This window comes from Notechis scutatus, chromosome Z (genome assembly GCF_049901735.1).
Source record: "Notechis scutatus isolate UNSWTSFEM ecotype Mainland chromosome Z, rNotScu1.2, whole genome shotgun sequence".
NCBI classification, from domain to species: Eukaryota; Metazoa; Chordata; class Lepidosauria; order Squamata; family Elapidae; genus Notechis; species Notechis scutatus.
Genome location: NC_142025.1, coordinates 16,906,548 through 16,929,746, shown reverse-complemented (window position 1 = coordinate 16,929,746; position 23,199 = coordinate 16,906,548). Strand labels below are relative to the sequence as shown.

Genomic DNA, 23,199 nt, shown 5'->3' with positions numbered 1-23,199 from the left:
AGAATGGAAGGTGAACATAATGAAACTTACTGAGATGGCAAATTGACTTCTTTGATCAGAAAAGAAAAATACAATATATATTTACTGCTGACTGGAAACTTTTTGCATAAATCAGAAAAAATGAACTTATGATTCATGGTTTTGATGATTAGACAGGATAGATGATAGACAGAAGAGAGTTATAACCATTGAGTAAGAGGTAAATTTATAATTATATTTATATCTGCTGTAAAATAGATTGGAGCTTTCTTTCTTTTTTTACTTACTTTATATTAGTTTGTATTAGTTTTAGTGTGTGTGTGTGTTTCTGCAATCACCTTTTTATATTGAATTCTTACCAAAGGAATGAAAATATGCACTAAACTAAAATATATCTGGCTTGAAACTTAGAAAATGTAAGAACAGCTAGTGGACATTAAGAATAATCTTCCCAATTTTTTCCTAAATCTTGAACTTTTAATCTTGGAAAACTGCATACGATTAACATCTCCTTTAAGTAATAATCAACTCATATTTCAATGTGGCTATTTGTTTTAAGTTAGCAGTAAAAGGAAACTGGGTCACCAGAGAAAACAGTGCTGAACACAATCACTAGCCAGAGCATAGAAAAACTCAAAGAAGCAGCGCAAAATTGGAAGATATGGAGAGACCTGGCCCATAGAATTGCCAAGTTTTGGATGTGACTGAATGGATAACATTATCATCATTTCTTTTTAAAGTTAACATAACAGTGAAGAGATTTTATTAGTATGGAGTTCATCCATTGAAATCATCCATTGCCACGGCTATTATGTAGACCTCAGCAAAATCCAATTCTGATTAATCCAGCCACATGGGAAACAATTAGGTATTACTGATGAATGAAAGTGAATGCATCAGTCATGGGGCCCAGAGGTTTTGTTTTCGGACTAGTGCTGGAGCCCATCTTCAGGGTTAGAGAGAAATTTTCTGAAGATGGGCTCCAGTATGAGTTTGAAAGCTCGGGAAATAGAACCTCTGGTTTCAGTGACTGGTCCAGATTGCATCCTGCTAGGTATTACTGGACTTTAAAAATTGAGGAATGAGTGGAAATAGAATACAATAGGACACTAAATTACTTTGGATTTAGAAATGGTCAGAATATATGTAGGGATACATCTGCCAGAAACCCAGTAAACTTAATATGTTATTTGTTTGTATTGTGTAACAGATGCAGACAATAGCTGAACAAGCCCAGGAAAAATCATAGCCATCTTAAAGAATTTCCAATAGGTGTTATGCCCTTGCATTATGTCAAATCACATTTTGCACATTTTCTCCTTTCGGATGCAAAGCAGTGAGCAAATCTCCTTGCCCAAACTTCTGGTGCTCTTTGACCACAGAAAGAAGAAAACAAGCAGAATTAATATTCCATAGGAAGTAAATTGTCTTCAGAGATTTTTTAAATCAAGATGTTTCTGTATGCAAGCATTTTTAATGCAATGGATCTGTAAGTAAATACCAACATCCCCCCCACCCGACTCTTCCGAATGCAACACTAATAAATTGCTACAAGCAAAGAAAAAAATTCAGTTAGTGACTCCACAAAGAGCAGAATACATGAGGATTTACAAAGGGATGCACAAAATTAGCATTTTAATGTATGACTTTTAAAGTATGTTCTTAAACAAACACCATCCAAAGTCCAAAATTGATAAGGTTCACATTACCATACAGAGTTATGAAAAAGTAGAGTTAGAGCTTAAACTTCAGTGGTACTTCTTTGATCATCACTGAACTTATAATTAATGAAGCTAGATTGGGCAGACTATCACAAAGCAGTGTAAAGCCTATCTCCAACCTCTTTTTTTTTTTTTAAATGTTCTCATGTTTATCATTTGTACTGTGGTCAGACACTTATTTAATCAATATATTGATTTCCTTCAAGAAAAGTTGGGAAGGGAGAAAAGCAGCCTTTTAAATTACTGGCTCCAATTGCTCTGATCTATACACACACACAGAGAGACACACACACACACACACAGACACGAGAAAGACAGACAGACAAAGACACAGAGAACGAGAAAGACACATACAGAAAGAAAAAGACAGACAGACAAATAGAGAGAGAGAGAAAGAGACACACATAGAAAGACAGATAGTGTAAAACAGAGACAGGGAGATAGTGAGAGATAGTGAGAGAGAGATAGTGAGAGTGAGAGTGAGAGTGAGAGAGAGAGAGAGAGAGAGAGAACAGACATATACACACACAACAGAGGCAGGCAGGCAGGCAGACAGAGAGAGACAGAAAGACAGAGAGATAAAGAGAGAGAAGAAAAAGATGATAAACTAGAGAGACAGAAAGAGACACAGAAAGACAAGAGAAAGACCACACAGAGAGATACTCAGAGAGAGAGAGAGAGAGAGAGAGAGAGAGAGAGAGAGAGACAGACAGACAGACAGACAGACAGACAGACAGACAGACAGAGATAGAGACAGATTGAGAGAGACAGAGACAAGCACTGATAATCCATTTGTAAGTCCCTATGACCTGTTGATAACATAGCACAAGGTAACCAAGTCTATTTGACTTACCCATTAGTCTACTCAGGGCAGCGTTCCTGGTGGGTGATTCATTGAGCCCTTCAACTCCACTGTACAGTGAATGGGAAATCCTACGCTCCCGGTCATCCATTACTGTCTCAATGGGCAACTCTGGTCCCAGAGGACTCCCAGGTGATTCCAACTGCAAAAAAAGGGGGGAAATCATTGTTGAAGTCCCATTTCACAGCAAGATGAAACCAAACAAAGCACCTTAGGCTTGGAAAAGGATGGACATGAAATAAGCTTGGAATTCTCAACCTACATTTCAATTATTTGCATTGACAATACTGCTTATTGACCATCATCCAGTCCAGACATTTGGCACAACATTTTCTACAGAATTTTGACAAACTCTATCTTTGTTCGAAGAGAAATACAGAAAAACAAACTGTTATGTTTTCATTTATAGCTTCTCTGTAAAACAGCACTATTGCAGTTTGGCCTGATTTTCCCCTTTATAAAATGAGATCTTCTCAGGGCAGCAACCAAGACTCTAGAAGACAAAATTGGATACTTTTCTCCCTGTAACTAATAGAATAAAATAATGTCTCTGGTCATAATTAGAAATCTGGTTACAGAGTGTTTTTCTAGTGAGGCAATATACTTTCATATGCAATCATTGCACAAGAACACAAGTATTAACGTGGACAAATAAATAACTATAATATTCCAAATTCTACCATTATTTCAAATTAGTATGGTTTTCTACTCAAAGTAAATTCAGGCATATGAGTTTGGCAGTAGCAAAATAAATGGCCATAGGTATTTTCTGTTGTATTCTCATATTTGAATTTTGTCTCCCTTTTTCCCATTCCTTACAAGCATTTTTCAAAGATCCTTGGCCCAGCAGGAATCTATAAGCCAACATGCTTTAAAGATGGAGAAAAGAAAACACATAGCAATACTAATTGTGGAAGAGGTGATAATAAAACTGCTTCTTTCACTGTTTTGCCTTTCTAATTGCCTGCATACTATATGTTAATATTACAATCGTGATTTTAAATGCATGACAGTGTGAACTACAAGGTCACATACCCCACAGGCATTATCATTTGAAAAGCGTAAAGAGTGGTTAAGATTTGGATCAGTACTAATCCTAATTATGCTTGGCATTTATCACCTCATACAATTAAATAAGACTGAGTTTTACTCAAGATCTAAATAATTCTTTATAGTTAAAGGCTAAACAATTGAAAGTCAACTAATATTTATGCCATACATAATTTTTTATTAGGTATCATGAAAGAAATCTTTGCAAGATCAATAGTTTGTGCAAGCAGATTACAAAAAGAAAGGACCGGATCCATATAGATTTAGACAAAGCACAAAATGTACAGTATGGGCAAATGAATCTAAATACAGAAGATTTGTTATTGGTTTTGGATTAAATGAACATGGGATGATGTAGACAGCAAGTCTGTTTATTGTAGAAAGTAAGAGATATAATACATACATACATACATACATACATACATACATACATACATACATACATGTCTGACTCTTCCAAAAATCCTGCACTGATTTCTTTTGTAAAGTTTGTGTCAAAAATATAATTTAGGATTGTGCAATTTTTGCATTCCTTTCCTTTAAATGATGCAACAAAACATGCAAGGACTTTATATGAGTTCCTCTACCACCATCACAATTTTTATAGATGTGTGAACTGTTTCAGCTACCTTCAATTATCCCTGAATATATGCACATGCAGCATTCCGCAGCACATTTTTCCCACTAATGCAGAAGCAACACACACAAAAGTCTAATAGGTGTGGCTTCCAAAAAAGGAACACAAACTAGAAAAAGACACGGCTGCTTTAGTAATTTAAATAAGAAATGCTTTCTATATACTTCTGCACCTTCTAAAGCAGGACTTTCAAGTGACTGACACAGTTCTAAATATATATATATATGTAGCAATACTGTCTTTATTTCCTAGCAGGCGATTCAAGCAGGGCTGTAGTAAGGGGAAATAGCTTTATAGTTGGCTCACACCATGGGCAAGTCAGGGTCAGAACAATTAGAGGAAATATAGAAAGGGAATTGGTACTTACCTGATACGCCCATTCTCTGTGAGCTGTGAAGAGCATCCAGAAGTGGGAGGTGATTCAGTCTCTTCTGGAAAGACTGGGCTTAAAACTCCGGGACGCTCCTCCTCCTCCTCCACGGGACACCTCCCCAGCGTCCCCCAGTTTGGTGAAGACTGAGTGCCAAAGTCCGGAATTCATCACCTAATCTAGATCCCTGACCAGAACGGAACCCCACCAGATGGAAAGAAATGGGTGGGGCTGGATGTTCTTCACAGCTCACAGAGAACAGGCATATCAGGTAAGTACCAACGCCCTTTCTCCCATGAGCTGTTCAGAGCACCCAGAAGTGGGACATACCAAAGCTTGGCCTGTCCTTAGGGAGGGACTCCGTCTGGATCGAAAGCCACTCCTAAACTCTGTGGACCCTCTGCAGGACTCTTCTGCCAAATGAAGCGTCCGCTGAGGCATAGACATCAATTTTATAATTTCTGACAAAGGGCGATGGTGAAGAACAAGTTGCCGCTCTGCAAATTTCATCTATGGAAGCCTGTGTGGCCCATGCTGCTGATGTTGCCACACTCCTTGTTGAGTGGGCTGTAATGCCCTTAGGAACTGAGATGGACTGGCATACGTAACTTTTAGCTATGGTGGCTCTCAACCATCTACCAATGGTCGTCGACAACACCTTGTGTCCTAAAGTGGATGGGTTGAAGGATAGGAATAGAGCCTGAGATTTTCGAAATGCTGCCGTGCGGTCTAGATAGATGCTTAATGTCCTTCGAACGTCAAGTCGATGCCATTGATGCTCCAGTCTATTAGATGGTTTCGGACAAAACTTTGGAAGCACTAACTCCTGCGCTCTGTGGAAGACTGAATTTACTTTAGGGGTGAACAATGGATCCAATCTGAGAACCACTCTGTCCGCATGAAACACGCACAGGTCCTTTCTCATCGACAATGCTGCCAATTTAGAAATCCTCCTTGCTGATGTGATCGGAATTCAGAAGACCACCTTATATGTCAGGAATTTGAGACTAGCGGTTCTTAAAGGCTCGAATGGGCCAGTTGTAAGTGCAGTTAACACCTTGTTGAGCTCCCAAGTGGGATAGCGGTGAATTACAGGAGGTTGTAAGTTTATAGAATCCTTAAGAAAACTGCGGACATGTGGATGGTGCGCTATGGAACGAAGGTCACCCCAGGATATCACCGAGGCTAAGGCTGCCACCTGTCTGCGTAAAGTATTTGGAGATAGGCCCTTGGTCAACCCCTCCTGTAAAAAGTCCAGTAATTGTCCTATTGATGGGGTGGTTGGGTTGATCTTAGACCCCCGGTACCAGTGACCGAAAGCAGACCACGTGGCCTCGTATATACGATTTGTTGAGGACCATCTGGATGCTTGTATGGTGGCAATGGCATCCTCTGAAATCTGTTGGGTCCTTAAATGGCTCCGCTCAACCTCCATATGGCTAGGCTGAGCCATTGTGGGTCCGGGTGAAGTCCCGGCCCTTGCGAGAGGGAAACCCTCGATGGTGGAATTTTCCAAGGTTGTTCTCTCGACAGGTCCTGTAAGGGGCAACCAATATCAATTCCGCTCGTTCCTCCAATAACTTCTGGATCAACCTGGGTATTACAGGGAATGGAAGAAACGCATATAGAAGTCCGGGAGGCCAATGACATCGCAGAGCGTTGACGGCCTCCGCCCCCTGAGTCGGGTACCTTGAAATATACCAGGGCAATTGGGCATTGAGGGGAGAGGCAAATAGATCGATCACCGGTTGCTCAAACCTCCGCACCGCTTCCTGGAAGAAAGACAGGTGTAGGCGCCACTCTGTCTGATCTATCGTGGCCCTGCTGAGCCAGTCCGCTTGTGTGTTTAGGGCCCCTGCTATGTGCTCTGCCTTGAGCGAAAACAGATTGGCCTCGGCCCACTTGAACAACCTGGCCGTCTCCAGCATCAGAAGTTTGGAGTGGGTACCCCCCTGTCTGTTTACGCGGGCCTTGGTTGTGATATTGTCTGTCAAGACCAGAACGTGGCGTGATTGGAAAAGGGATAGAAAACTGCATAATGCCAGTTGAATTACTCGCAGCTCCAACAGGTTGATGCTTTGTGATTGTTCAGAAATAGTCCAACTTCCCTGTGCAGTGTGGGATTGGAAGTGAGCTCCCCATCCTACCAGGCTGGCATCAGTTGTGATCGTTGCCCTGCAAGGTTCCTTGAAAGGACACCCCTTGTTTATCGTGTTTTCTGACCACCAGCGGAGCAATCGGAGAACATTGTGCAGTCCCTTTATCTGGACATTGGAAGTGGCTCTTCCAGATTGCTGGAAAGGTAGCAGGAACTATTGCAGATCTCTACAATGGAATCGGGCCCAAGGCACAATGGAAATACAAGAAATCAGTTTCCCTAACAGTTGAGACAGAACTGCCAGGGAAACCCTCTCTAAGGCTCTGATCTCTCTGGCCAAAGACTGGATACTATTCAACCTGTCCTGGGAGAGAAAAACCTTGCCCTCCACAGTATCTATCACTGCCCATAAATGAACTAACCTAGTTGAAGGGATCAAATGCCTCTAATCCCAATTTATGGAAAAGCTGTGACCTTGAAGGGTCTCCAGAGTAATCTTGGTATCCAAATTTGCTTGATGTCTGGATGATGACTAAATTAAAACATCATCCAGATAACATTGTAAACAAATAGATTTGATCCTGAGGGAGGCAGCCAAAGCCGCTAGGACCTTGGTAAAAGTCCTAGGGGCCGAAGCCAGACCGAATGGTAGGGCGATATATTCGTAGTGCCGATCACAATCGCAAAATCTAAGGTATTTGTAGTGAGCAGGTCTAATTGGTATATGTAGATAAGCCTCTGTCAGATCTATAGAGGTCAGGACATCGTTCTCTCTGATGCTGAGCAGAATAAACTGGAGAGTAGTCATCTTGAATTTTCGATAAACCAATGATCTGTTCAGACGTTTGAGGTCCAGAATTGCCCTCCAGCCCCCCAAACTCTTTGGGACCACAAACAATAGAGAATAACAGCCTTAACCCCGTTGTTCAGATGGGACCTCTCTAATGGCCCGAATATGCAGAAGGATGATTGATAGCCTCCTGCATCAACGCTGTCTTAATGGGGTCCGTGGACCTAGGGCTCCTAATGAAAAAGTTTGGGGGGCGGGGGAGGATTGAAACTCTAGCGCCAAACCAAACCTAACGGAGTCCCTCCATCAGAGATGGAGCTGTCCCATTGATCAGCAAACAATTTTAGCTGCCCTCCAATGGGAGCTGCTGTCAAGGACTCACTTGGGGTGACGAAAAAATCGGCCTCCGGTACCGCTGGGGTTTCTTCTGTTTTGGCCTCCCGCTGACCTCTATCGGAAGATTCCGACCTATCCTGTCTAAAACTGGGCCTGTAGCCTGATGTTCTCTGCGATCTGGGAACGTATGCCTGTTGAACTGGCAAGGAGAAGTGAGCCGCGGCTGCAAGCGCTCTGCCAAGATCGCAGAGATAAGATGATCGGGGGATTAGATAAACTAATTGCCTGAAGCGGCCATCTCAGGCTGCCTGCAGAGTGGCAGGCTCTGTCAGCCACAAAGAACTGCTCTCAAACTGATCAGGGGGGTGATCTAATAGAGCCACCAGCCTTGAAATCGCCAAATTAATTGGGGAAAAATTTACAAGCTGAATTAACCCAAGAGCAAACCTGAATTTTGACTAGCTGAATCAGAAAACCGTTCCAGTCAGGGGGTGCACAACCTCTTACCATGAAGGCTGAGCTAAAACTGGGGGACACTGGGGAGGTGTCCCGTGGAGGAGGAGGAGCGTCCCGGAGTTTTAAGCCCAGTCTTTGCAGAAGAGACTGAAGCACCTCCCATTTCTGGATGCTCTGAACAGCTCATGGGAGAAAGTTTTTTTTTTTCTGTATGAAGTTACATCTGTTCCTGCAGCCCCTAACCTTTTACATGCCAAAGGCCAGTTCTGTAGAGGTGTCTTTTCTACAGACCGGGGGGCATGGTTTCGCGTACTGTCGGGATCCTGCGCATGTATAGATGGGACTTCATGCTGGTCAATATGAATGATATTTTTTAATGAAGTTCTAAATGGTAGCTTTATCTTTTCCAGTTTGATCAGAACTGAGAAAAGTTGCCGCAATGAAGGCTGAACATAATTAGAATTGCAGGTATGTCAGATTGTGTGAGAGTAATAAACTTGCGAAGCAAGTGGGTTAGACTCAATGAACTTCATATTGTGAACTGAATATTTATTTTTTCCTAGTTTCTTTCCTACTCAAAATTGTAGATTATAATTGATAGTTCTGCCGAAAAAGTAAGTTAAACAATCTTCAACACTTCTGATGCAAAAGACTCAAAAGCAAATTTAAAAGAAATTAAGAGATTACAATTATAAAATGCTGTTCATGATAACCAGGAATTAAATATGCAGGTCAAATCTATTGCACTGATGAACTCAATTTATGTTTTGACTTTCCTGAAAGAATGAACATTAGCCCAAACATGTCTATGGAGATTTTCAGTCATCAAGGTCATGGTTGTGCCAAAGGCGCTTTTTTCAAGGGGCACTTTGTGGACTTTGTGGGTTTTCTTTGAAGACGTTTTGGTTTTCATCCAAGAAGCTTCTTCAGCTTTGTCTGGATGGTGGGGAATGGAAGGATTTATACTCCTTTTTATGCCCAGTTGTCTGCAAGGAATATAAATCCTTCCATTCCCCACCATCTGATCAGAGCTGAAGAAGCTTCTTGGATGAGAAGCGAAATGTCTTCAAAGAAAAACCAGAAAATTCCAAATTAGGAATTGACCCAGACACTACACACACACACACACACACACACACACACACACACATACACACACACAAAGAAAATCATGAAAAGGCTTTGGGCTACCAATAGAAGAGAATATTGGTAGCTCAAGATTGAACTGTGGGGTTTTGGGGTTCTCTGAGCTTGATGATTTTCTTGCAGATGTTTCATTACCAAAATAAGTAATATCATCAGTGATAGCACTGATGAGTGTTACTTAGTTTGGTACTGAAACATCTGCAAAAAGCCCCACCAAGTTCAGAAAGCACCAATAGACTGTTTGTCTATTAGCATAATTTTCAAAAGAACAGGACCAAATCTGCTGTGAAAAAGAAACTGACACAGGTAAAACTGAGTTAGGAAACAAATCAAGTCTGTCATAGAGAAAAAAATCCAGAAAAGTTTCCCCAATGCATCCATTTAGGTCTAGGACTTGCAATTGGGCAGTTCCTTGGATTGCTAACCACCTCCTCATTCTACGTTGTCTATCTCATTATCTTAGCTTTATAAATGGTCCAGAGTAAAACTACTCTATTTTTTTTTTTTTGTATTAAATTTGTGAACCACCTCAATCTTATGAAACAGAGTTTTATCTGTATGGCATTTCTAAGTCTCTTGATATCTTAAAATATGGATTTCTTATTTAGAAGGCTTATACATTCATCATTATTTTAATGAAGCATCTGAGAGTCTACTTAAGCGCTGCTACCTTCTGTTCTTTTCAAAGCCATGAGAGCTAGCAACCAATACAGCCTCAATCACAGCTGCATTCTCAGCCACTTGAACGCCATTTAATTATGCCAGACAGGTACAAGCTTGCTATTCACAACAGAGAACTTTTCTTTGGTCCTTATATAGACAATGCCATACTTTAAAAAAAAAAAAAAAAAAGGAACAGGACATTCTGTGCTTTTTATCATCCAGGTAAAAAAAAAAAATCTGCTTTAAAATGAAGGGTACTTGATAAATAATGCCTGTTCAGCATGTAACTAGTTTTTTTATCCGAAAAATACTAAAGAGATAGTAAAGCAGCCAAAGACACTTCAACAATATCCCTTGACAAGAGCTTCTATTAATAAAATATGAGAAATATGTTCCTGGAAAAATAGTTAGTGGAAAAATTAAGATTCCCTATCAGCTTCATTTTAATTAGCATTTGTCTAATGATTAGCAGGATGAAATACATAAACATTGACAGATAAATAAGTTGTGAAAGAAAACATGGAATAAAAATGTATCAGAAATGGCCATTCTAGATGCCATTCAGTGGTCTCATTTGGATTTTCAGAATCAAAGCTAGGACATTTCAAATGAATGCATAAAATACAAGCAATAGGACAAAACAACAAACAGTGAAGCAAAGAGCCATTTGAAACACTATCAACCTTCATTCATTTAGGGCAAATTAACTTTCTTTAGCATTCTCTTCATAAATTAAAATATGTTTTTTAAAATATGGTATAGAAAAGATCTATGATCCTCCCTTAAGAGTTTTTCCTCTTTTATCATAATATTTACCACAAACATTCTAATTTAAATATCAGACTACTATAAAAGAAATCAAGTAGCTCCTTGGTTAAACACAGAAAATGGAATTTTTAGTTTCTCAACAGCTAGGTTGGCTTCTCAAAATAAAGTTCCACCTCTAGTTGCATGTTTGCAAATTTTCCTCATGATTCAAGATCAGGCTTACAAAATTACAGCATTTGGGATTCAGAATGTGTGCATGAGCAAGTATAACATAATATTTCATATTATAGTTGTAGACTCATTATTTTCTAACACCAACCCAAGCTAGTAGCATCTCAATCAGCATAAATAACAATTTCAACAATTATATCTGGAATTTTTCAGAGAAAAATATGCTTTGATGCCTTGAGAAAAGATATTGCTTCTCTCTTAATAATGGAAAAACAGCTTTCCCATTGCTACAATTCAGATCTCAAATATTTTATTCATACAGCCTAAATTAAATGGAGCCTAACTAGAGTTTTTTGGCACAAAGTATAAGTTCCTCACTGAAAACCCTCTTTCTGAGATTGCATAAGGTTGAGCCGTAGAGAAACAAGATATGTAGCTCAAACAACATTTTTTTGGTTTTATAAAAGGGCAGAAACTTTTTTTATACAAAAATAAAATAAATTTTATTGGCTGCCATTTTGTCTCAGGGTAAATCTGGGCAAAACTTGGTTTGTAAATCACCATTGTAATCAGTACTGAACAAATATTTGTGAAAATTTCTGCCAAGTCTGGATAATTTCTTTGCAATTTATTGATTCTCTACAAGTGGTAAAATAACTTGAACTGTCCTTGAGAAAATGCACTGAACTATATACAGAGTAATTAAGGACATGCATGTTTCTTTTAGTGATATGTTTCTCAGAATATTTGATACTAGTATATGAATCTTCATTAGCATACAAAATACAATAGTAGAAATGTTTATTATTGTGAAAGTATACAGTGAAATTAGATAACCCTACACTATAATGTTCAAATGTTGCCCTTGTTATCTATAACAATAAGATATTTTGGACAACTTACAGTCTAGGCATATATATTTATGTGCCCTAATTTTACATTATTCAAGTTACACTAAAAAGCTAAAAATTCTGTTGAATCATATTTGTAAAACCATGCCATTAAAACTAAAAAAAAAAAAAAAAAAAACCTTAAGATGTGGTTTAACACTATATACTTAATTCTTTTCTTTAGCTAGCAGAACTGTACTTTTATCAAACTGATAAAACTATCTGTAGTTTTTAATGATTAATATCATAATCTTCTAACATGCTGCTGGAGATGATGAAACCTGAACTAAAATATCAAAGAATTTTTTACCCATGCTGAAGTATATATGAAATCCACTTCATTTTTACAGAATATGCATTCAAAACCTTTCAAAGGTTAAAATATCAACACTATATTTCTGGAGTACAGTTCTTGAATTATGAGAACAAAACAGCAAAGCTATTGAAATTGATAGTCTTCATCTGCTAGTCCCATCTTATTTTAAATTTAGACAAACTATATTTGAGTATAGTCTTCTAAATCTTTGGCTAAGTGCATAAGCACCAATCTTCTATTATTCAGATTTGACTAATTTTAATGTTTCTAAATATTCTCATAAAACATAAAGTCATAAACTCTTCCATGTTCTCTAATCCATCATAATATCTAGTCAAAATTGCGTATTCCTGAGACTAGCTGTCAGAACCGAGGACATGCAGACTTACTCCTAAGCAGTTTCCTTTTATTCCTCACTTACAGACAGAAACCTTGCCAAACTGAAGCAAAGCTTTTGCATCATTAAAGATATACTCAGAACTCCTGTGGAAGGTCAACCCTTGCTTTGCTCCTCTTCCTCCCGACCAAACTATCTAAATTTTGCTGCCTCTTTGTCCTCTGGAATTCAGCCCTTCCCTTCTGAAAATCCGGATTATTTTTCACTATAGTAACCTATGACAATGCAACAGAAGTGAAGTTATATTCTTTCCTTTTGGAGATACCAACAATAATGCATTCATTTCTGTAATGTCTAAACACTTTTATTTCCTATTATTGGGGGATATACTTCTTCCTCTGATATTTTGATAGAATCACACTGTTTCTTACCTCATTGCATTTGCTCACTCGTCTTGCAATAATCAGTTGAATCATTCCCCGTTTATTTCCCTCTGTGGACATGGACCTACGCAAAGTTTCCATGGCATCTTGGTTCGTCTTTCCCAATAATGATTCTCCATTTACTGCTATTAATTGATCATTCACTCGGAGTCTTCCATCCTACAAGTAAAAAGAAATCTGAGACTTATTAAAAGTTTTTTTTTGGGGGGTCATTAATTAAACCATACAAAACAGAAAAAAACGTAACAACATAAATTATGAAATTTTATGCATGTGTATGCATGTGAGAGAGGTGGGAGAAATTCTATATAATACTTTCAATAAAAGATGACCATATTTTATCAGAATCATCCAAGTGTCAGCTGCAGTGGTGCAATGGTTATAATGCAGTATTGCAGGTTATTTCTGCTGCCTGCTACCTGCCGCCTGCCTGCAATTTGGCAGTTCGAATTTTACCAAGCTCAAGGTTGACTCAGCCTTCCATCCCTCCAAGGTGGGTAAAATGAGGACCCAGATTGTTGGGGGCAGATGCTGACTCTGTAAATCGCTTAGAGGGGACTGTAAAGCATTGTGAAGCTGTATATAATTCTAAGTGCTATTGCTATATAATGCATGTATTTATTCATAAATTGCAAGGTATTCAATTCACTGGGTAATTGGGATAATAAATTTATCTTTCCAACGTTGCAGAATTAATTTCTTGGCAAAAGTAAGGACACAGTGAATCCACTTCCATTGTACAGCTGTCAATTTCCATGTAGTACACATGTAGTTCAAAATAATGTGTATGTTCAAAAATATTACATAAATATTTGAATAAGAATGTTTCCCTTAAAATTAAATTAATGTTTATAATTATTTTTTACCAAAATGTAATTTTGGAACATTACAAAATATATGTTTTAATAAGCATTGTTCGTATTGCATCTTCAAAAACTTGATGACCACCTAATATAGAAAACTTACGACAATTGCGATCCAAATTTCCCTTGTTAAGCAAAGTGGTTAAGTGAATCACACTTGATTTTATGACTTTGGATGCAAATAATTTAGAGCTGAAAAAAGATATGCTAGGAATACTTAGTTGTGGTTTCACAGATTATAAATACAAAGTTGACATGGGTAATTTCATCATATTCTTTCTTTTTTTGACCCCTCTTGCCTTGAGATAAAGGTCAAGAGTGATCATGATAGACAGACAACTGTAAAAAGATGATAACAAAATCTCTTGCAAGACTTCTAGAATATATAGAATATAGAATACTTTATTGGCCAAGTAGACACACATTCCTTGTGTGATTGGACACACAAGGAATTTGTCTTGGTGTATTAATTGGTCTATTAATGTAGCTTTAAAAAAAAGTAGAATTAGCTTATAATGTTTTATTTCCTGTCTACGTAATAAGAGTGAAATCAATCAGACTGATCAAAACAGGTTTCTCCTGCTACCTTTTTCATAGTAACAACTAGAGAGGGTTCCTTCTGAGACTCTTGTCCTACCTATTTTGTTGTGCTGTCTCTTATCCCTAAAAGGATGCAAATGACCAGCTGCCTGCAAGGAATATAAATCCTTCCATTGCCCCGCTATCCTGTCAGAGCTGAAGAAGCTTCTTGAATAAGAAATGAAATGTCTTCAAAAGAAAAAGAAGAAAGTCCAGTTGCCGCTTGAAAAAAAGCACCTTTGGGACAACCATGACCTGGATGACTGAGAATCTCTACAGACTCTTATCTGAGTGTATCCTAGAAAGCATTCCCCTAACTTCCTTTTCCCACATACCATTACATACTCTGACTGGAATCACCATTATATTAAACCATTTTGAATAGGTGACAACAACTAGATTCACACTAAATCATAAGCTATGGCTTACAAACCAAAATGATTACTTTCCCCCCACAGTCAAAATTGACCAAATAAACTATTACTTAGTATGACATGAGGATCACGTTCAGACAGATACAATTCTGGGAGACAAAAGACTCCCACAATCCCGCAAATGAAAATTCTTAAGTGTTTTGCTTTAGCAAAAGCATACTATCAGAGTGTTGGACATATTGCAAACCTAAACTATATATTGTTTTATTTAGAGCATCCAAAGTGCAGATAGCATTTGCTGCATCGTCATCATCATACTAATTATTCAAATAGAAAACTGGGAAATGGAGGAAGGAACGATACATAACAGGAAATCAATAGTGGCTTGCCTAAGAGATGCTGGATTATGGAACATTGTCTGACATGTCTGAAATATACTTGCCTTAGAAGCTGCTCCACCATTAATAATGGACTTCACAAAGATACCAAGGTCTGCATGATTCTCTTTTGACCGGTTGCCTTTCACACTGACACCAAGTCCAGCTGACCCAGAATCATTAAGAGGAACCTCAAAAGTGAGAAATTCTCTGGTGCCATCAGCAGTAAGAACAAGATCCTCTTCTTCTGATTTCTGTTTGGAAAAAATGCAATATGGTGGGTTTTTTTTAAAATCTTGTTTGCAATTATTCTTAACTACAACTACATAATATTTTGAAAAATGGTGGCAGTACAATACTACTACTGTAATTCCTATTAACATTCTGTAGGGAAATTTGTGATAATGGTACATCTGTCAGCACCGTCAAATAATTCCTGGAACCAGATGTGACAGTCTACGTGTATAAAAACTGAAGAAAAAATGGTTGGGTATATGAGAGACAGAGAATATATGCACACAAATTTAAATGTAGTACTTTCTGGATTATTACAAAATACAACTGCTTAATTTCCAGACAGGAAACTATTATTGGATGCATCAAACCTAATATTCTGCAAGTTCATTTGTCCTTTGAAATAGTGGCATTTGAATATCTGTTTTCTAAACAGCAAAAAAGTTACAAACAGCAAGCAAATGGATAAATACCAATTAGTCATTTGTGTGGTTTTCTTTTTCAGTTAGGACTATTAATAATATTCAAAGAAGTGACCAAAAAAACCCACCAAAATACAAACAGGCAATACCAAGTCCTTTTACTCTGAGCACTAGAAAAATTCTATGCAACACACTACAGCCAATATAATTTTCTTTTGTCTACTCTCTTTTCACAACTGTTCTCTTTTCACACACTCTACCTTTGTTCCTTTCAGTATGCTGCCTTAGATCCAGATAAATAATAAGAGATATCCACCCTTCTGAATACTACCTACAGACAGAGGTGTCAAACATACAGTGACAAAGATAAGATACATGCTGGTTTGCTACTGTATTTTAAACATTAAACACTCTCACGTATTGTCATGTTGTGAATACATTTGTTTTTGAGCAAGGTAAGACTGGTGAGCAATGATTTGTTTCCTTAAGGAAACTGTGCAGATGTAGCCCTTAAGGTGTCACTAGATAATATCAATGTATTTATTTAGGAAACTTATGTGTGTCTTCTTCGAGAAACGTTTGTGCATAATGTATTTTATTTGCTAACATTACAGTGATAATTCAATTCAACAGTGGATCCACATTTAAGGTTAGAACTAGAGTGTTCCACTCTCTGCTTGTAAAAATAAATCTGAAGAAAAGAATTATGATTTTTTCCCATAAAGCAAAACTCTGCTTTGGTTAAGGATCAATACATTTCATTGTATTGCCTCTATGTGTCATCTGCTTGGTCATAGGAACGCACAAGTGCAGATAGAAAGTGAACTGGGGAAGGGTGGGTTAGAGGCAGTAGTAAACCTAATCACAAAGCTTTTAAAAAAATTTTCCTTCAAAGGGGATTGCCTGCATCCTGCCCCAAGTTGTGCATGAATTGTTAAATAAATTTTCTTCCTAAATCCATAAGCTTAAACTAAGATTTTTAAAAAAAAAAAACAGAAGAAAATATCAATATATTAAATATTCAGGTCCAAAGATTTACATCTTATTTTAAAAACAGGAATATAGTAAGCCATAATAATTGCACAATGTTTCGGAGGGGAGAAATTCTGAGGTGGGCAGAGCTAACACTTCAAAATATAAAGGGAACACTAAGAAGACAGAAGGATGATTTATACATGACAAAATGTTATGACAGTTCATAATAGCACATAATACTCATAATAGTAAGTTACAATTTATTTATTTATTTTTAAAGTCAGTTTTAACAGGAATAATTTAAAGGTATAAGTACAATTTGAGAATCAGGCCTAAAAGTCTCCAAGGTAGTAGAAATCTCTGTTGTCGTTTTTCATGAAACAAAACAGTACTTAGAGTAATTATATTAACTTTAGCATTGGCAATGTGTAGCTCTAGGCAGGGATTTCAAGATAGTTTAATTTTATAATTATATAATTCTGTTCCATAGGTAACGTAGCTATGGAAAAGGTAAGGCACAGCATATGCGGTGCCTTGCCTAAGATTTTAGCCATATTGAATAGGCTGTACAATTGCACCAAAATCAAGAATTACAATGGCCTAAAACATAAATGTTGTAAAAAGGCACTTAGCTATTTATTTAAAGCAAAAAATACTAAAAGTTAAAATTAAAATATACTAAATTTATATTCTGCCATTATCTGACTTTGAGCAGATAGTCAACATGCTTGAGAGTAATTGCCCCTGTTGTCAAAGCGGATAACTAGATTAGTATTCAATATTGTATTTATTTTAAATACTTGCTGTATATTATTAATGTATTAAATTTTATTGAAAAGGAACTTGAGGTGGGAAGTAACGGAACTAACGGAACACTTAAAACTATTTTAAAATATGGAGCACTATAAAACACGGCTGCTTGGGTTTGTCGGCTTCGCGAGCGGCAAGGATTCGCGAAGCTGCGCGATCCCTGCTGCGCTAGCCGTTTTTGGGGCTCCGATCCGGACGGGTACGGAGCTAGGCTGCCCTGCAGGGGCAGCTGAAGGTAAGGGGATCGGGAGAGGGGTTTGGGGGTGTTGCAGACCCCTCCCGGCCGGCAGAACCCCTTTTTTCCCAAGACGGTGCAGCGGCGGTCCGTAATGGCTGCCACAAAGAAGCTGGCAGCCGGGTAAGAATGCGCAGGAGGAAGTGGAGAAAGTTTTTCAAAGGAGAAAGTTTTTCTTGGCTCCTAGGACTCTAAGACATATTTAACAAAATTCCTGAAAAGTATGATTTTCTGAATGATACCTTCTAGAAGAGGAAAAAAGCGGCAGTTTGATGGTGCTGAAAGGAAAGCTTACCCTCTTTTCCTACGGAATAAATAAGTGGATATTAAGAAACCTATTTCTTTTAGGTGGAAATTGGCTTTAAGCGATGAGTGGGAAGAGAGAGGACTAAAAAAAAAAATATTTGTATGCTAAGACTTTGTTGGAGGAGATGCCTTAAGGATTTGAAGACTAAAATATATTGCAATAAGATTTTAAGAAACAGATTTGGACTTTCTTTTTCTTTGATTGATACTACCCCAGGAGGAGAAAGTGAGAACTCTGCCTTGGTTTGGACTGATTAATAACTTTGGGACTGTTTTATTTTTTCTTTGGAATATTCTGGTTGTTGTAAGAAGAAAGAAGGGGAAAAGAAAAAGATTTATAATGGCTCTTTCTATTGAGGAACTGAGAAAAGATTATGAACAAGCAAAAAAAATGGTAAATCTGGTTTGAAAGAAGCCTTCCTTTTTTAGAAATGGCGCTTATTAACTATCAACAAACATTACAACAGATGAAGACAGCTGAAGAAGAAGGAGAGGAAGCCATTTTTAATAAATTTCAGAACTCGACCAAGAAAGAAGGAAGAGTGAAAGGAAGAGAAATAAAGGACTTAAGATTTAAAAAACACTTAAGAAAGGGAAAATAAGGTGCAAAAGCAATATAATGATAGTAAACAAAAGGGAAAAGGAACACGACAGAGAAGGGAAGCCAGTAAGGCAGAGGCTAGAAGAAGGGGGGTAGAAAGGTTTGTTGGGAGAAGACAGAAAGGGAAAAGGTGGAGAAAAGCTACAAAGTTTTGAAATTAAATGGGAAAAAGGAATCTTTTTAGGGATAAAGGATAAAGTATAATTTCTTCAAAAAGATTTTGCAAGGTACATAAGATGATATTGTAGTATGGTATTAGAAATAGAAAACTTAAATGGTTTAAGAGTTGATAAGAGATTAAAATGTTGAAATGTTTAATAATGATTGGTTTTAAAATTTAATAATATGATGGGAGGTTTAGAATATTGAGTTTTAATTAAAGAGTTTAATAAGATTATGGTATTGATGTTATTATAAAATTTCTATTATAGTATTTGTTTTTAATATTTAGATTTATTGTTTAACTATGTATTTAATTACTCTGGATGTACTATTTAGATAGAATGTACCAAGCAAAATCGGATTGGGTATTGGGTGATATTTTAAAGGTTAATTTGATTAATTTAGGGGGGAAATAGAAAGGCATCATACTCTGATTAGTTATTTCAGGAGAAACTTTTTTTTTAATAAGGAACGAGACAAAGGGACAATAAAGAATGGACAAAAGATACAAATATAATGACTCAAATTAAGATGATTAATTAAGATAGAATTAAGAAGAGTGAAATATGTGGAGAAGTTAATATAGAAAGTTTAGAATGGTAAATAAAATAAGTAATGATATGTAAGATGAGCATGAATATAATTGAAGTCCATGAAGAGAGAGATACCTGGGTCCAAGTTACTTTCCAAAAAGATTTTTTTATGTTTTATGTGTTGTGTGTATATGTTTTTTTTTTTTTTTGGGAGAATTAATAAAACCTTGCAGAAATATAGAATGAGAATAATGGTAACTAAGTCAGAAAGAAATAGATGGAATAATAATAATGAAATTGAATAAGAGTAAAGAGAAGTAAAGAGAAATTGGACAAGAGGTTTTTGTATGTTTATATGGAAATGGTTTAAAACAGAATTATAGTTTATCTGACTTGTTAAATTTATAATGGAAAAAGGTTTAAACATGTAATGGATAATGATGATCTGTGTGTTTTGAAAAATTAATAAAACTTGTTTAAAAAAAAAAACACGGCTGCTTTAAACCATTAGAAGTGGGGGCTATAGGTGCTTTTCTGATTTTCTGAAACCTTTTTTAGAAATGGATCTCAAAGCCTTACTACAGTAACTTTCTCCAAAGTTAGATCTTCCAGAATAGGTTGGACTGCAACTGGAATAAATCCCAGTTGCAAATTACATTTGGACTAAATGAAATGAAGAAAAGGGAAGGGAAATATGTCATCTATTTAAAGAAATTAAAAAATAATAACGGGGTCAGTGTCAACTCACAAAGGTTTCTCATATTTAAGATTTTTAAGATTTAAAAAAATAAGTTAAACACCACCAAAATTGTGAAATGTGGCATTTGTAAACTAGAAGTTAAAAAGATTACACAATAGCTGAGTTGCAATAACTTCCATTTGATCTTGATATGCTCTAAATTAAAAACTTTAGTTTGTCAATCAAAACAGGTTGATACAATTTTGTCAATTTAATGAACAGGAGAAGAAATTTAATGCATCTTGTTTTATCAACAGAAATAAAATAAAACATCCCCATCAATTTATTTAGTGCAATGATTGAACAACACTATTCATCTCCCTCAAGAATTCTATCATACCGCATCTGAAATAATTAGTAACTTCAAAATACTCTGCTCAGAACTGCTGTTCTAAGAAAAAGTTACTTCAGCTGAATGAAACTGTTCAAGTATGTAATTTGCAATAACATTTGGTTAGTGATGAAGCTGTATAGGTGACTTCTTAGTCATAAATTAAAATATCCCATTGATACCCACTGGTACGCTGAGGTGAATTTTGGAACTCTCTTATCCCCCAGCTCACACCAATGATAGCCCACATATTTCCACATTCACTCCCATGTTACTTTTGCTTCCTGTGCCTTGTTGTATTACTCTTATCTTTTCTCCATTCTTGCTTGGTAGCCTTCCCAGCAGCTAAAATATGTATTGATACACAGGGAATGTCAGACAGAAGACGAAAATAACAATAGCATGTCCATGCCGCTCTTGTCATTTTGGACTGACGTAATGGACACCAGGCTGACAATCCATGTTGTATTTACACACCTTTTTGCTGGCTAGCTTGCCTATTTGGCAAATTCTCCCTTCTAGAAATGTTTCTCTGTTTTCCTCTCAAAGCAGAAAGGTGCAAATGTGTTTCTGAATGACCATAACATTTCTCATTTATTCAGAAATATGGCAAATTACTAATACAAGAGAAACCTGTGTAGACGGAACAGATTTTGGCACACTGAATCTGGCCATCATCTAAAGCTGGATATTAACCCAAATATTGCCTAATAAATTGCATGAATCTCTTAATACGTCATTTTGAAGAGATAAAAGAGAACCAAACTGCTATGCTGGGTGTGTTGACCGTAATGAACATTTGATTTGACTAACCAGGCAAGTCATTAAAAAAACAACACTAGTTTAATATAGTGATATGGACTTAAAAAAAATATTGCAAAAGCTGCTCAGCAGCCAGAGCTAAGTTGCACTGAATATATTTCAGGTCTTTGCACCCTCTGAAGGAGAATTTGAGTGGGTATACTGCTGTATTGCAGGACAAAGTTGGAACAACATACATCCAATATAGGAGTTGAAATGCAATTATTATCAGTGTATGATCTGTCTTTCTCTGGAGAGCTATTCTCTCAGCCTAACCTACTTCACTAACAACTACATCTCAGCCTAATTTACCTCACAAGTCTGTTGAGAGGATGAAATGACAGCCTCAAGTATATCTGTCCTGTGGAGAAGGGTATACAAATGTGATAATTGGATTTTTAGGGGATAGTCTGGGCAAATCTAGACTTGTAATTCTCCTGTGATATCTCTACCTCAAACTCTTTGTTTGACAGGCAAAGCACATGAACAAAGCTCTCATGAGATTTCTACCTTTTTTCCTAGCTATACTTCTATGACTTTACACTCAGGGTATACTGACTTTGATTTGTTCTGGCAGAATTCTCTTCAAACAGTACTCAAAGCTACAGAGGGAATAGTTCTGTTTTGTTCAGAGTATTCCCTAGCCAGAAAATGCATAAGCTTTTTCCATCTCAAAGTGCATCCCTGGGTATGCTCCATTAAGATTTAAGTTAAAGATTGTCTTCCTCTTCTAGCAAGGACTTATAGTAACCCCATGAATACTAAATAAAACCTAACAAGTCATACAGGGTACTTGAAATAGGTACAAATGAGTGGAGGAAAGGTTTGAACGAAGGCTTACAAATATCTACCCTTATACCAAGGCATAGCAGAATTTTAACAGATTTAACAGATAATCAGAGTTGGAAGGGACCTTGTAGGTCATCTAGTCCAACCCCTGCCCAAGCAGGAGATCCTACACCATTTCTGAAAAATGGCAGTCCAATCTCTTCTTAAAAGTCTCAAGTGATGACGCTCCCACAACTTCCAAGGTCAAGCAAGTCATAGAATTTTCTATGATTGGAAGTCATTCTGGCTGGGAATTTGGAGAATTCTAGTCCCAGCCTACATGGAAAGCATTAGGTTGAGAAACCTAGAGAGTTATCTTAAATATTATAAGTGGCTAAAGGAATGTTTTGTTGAAAATATGAGTTGCTATTTAAACAATTGCCTGGTAATAATTAAAACATGAAGCAGTTTGTGACACACATACAGATGGTGCATAACCTAAGCAATGCAAGACAAATGACATCGACTTAAGAGGCACTTTCCACTTCTATAATGAAGTCGCTACAATGTATTTATCTGTTACTTGTTTTGTTATCCAACTAAATCAACTAACTACTTGATCAGCTGGACACACATTCATATTTAAGTTATTGATACTTCAGAATTTTAGTCGAGAAATAAATAAAATGACTAAAGGTAGTCCTCACCTTACAACCACATATTGATCACAAAATTGAGTGGGTTAAGTAAGACATTTGTTAAGTGAGTTTGCCCAATTTAAGACTTTTCTTGCTACAGTTGTTAAGTGAAGCATTGTAGTTGTTAAGTTAGTCACATAGTTGTTAAGTGAATCTAGCTTCCCCATTGATTTTGCTTGTCAGAAGGTTACAAAAGATTATCACATGATACCAGGACATTGCAAACGTCATAAATATGAATCAGTTGCCAGGCATCTGGATTTTGATCACATGGCCATGGAGCAATGCTTTTGTACCTTGGAACAATCATTAAATAAATTATGTCAAAGACATATTGTAATGTATCATGAGATACTAA

At 37.0% G+C, this 23,199-nt stretch overlaps 1 protein-coding gene across 14 annotated transcripts in view; it reads right to left on the bottom strand.

Annotated features, from left to right (window-relative positions):
• Window positions 1–23,199, bottom strand: part of PARD3 (par-3 family cell polarity regulator) — a 609,571-nt gene that overhangs the window by 207,446 nt on the left and 378,926 nt on the right. For all 14 annotated transcript variants that reach the window (XM_087948426.1, XM_026672225.2, XM_087948428.1 and 11 more), the window contains 3 exons: window positions 15,292–15,480; window positions 13,022–13,192; window positions 2,554–2,704 (listed from right to left, as the gene is read on the bottom strand). In XM_087948426.1, coding sequence (XP_087804552.1) covers window positions 2,554–2,704; window positions 13,022–13,192; window positions 15,292–15,480 — 511 coding nt within the window. The remainder of the gene's footprint in view (window positions 1–2,553; window positions 2,705–13,021; window positions 13,193–15,291; window positions 15,481–23,199) is intronic.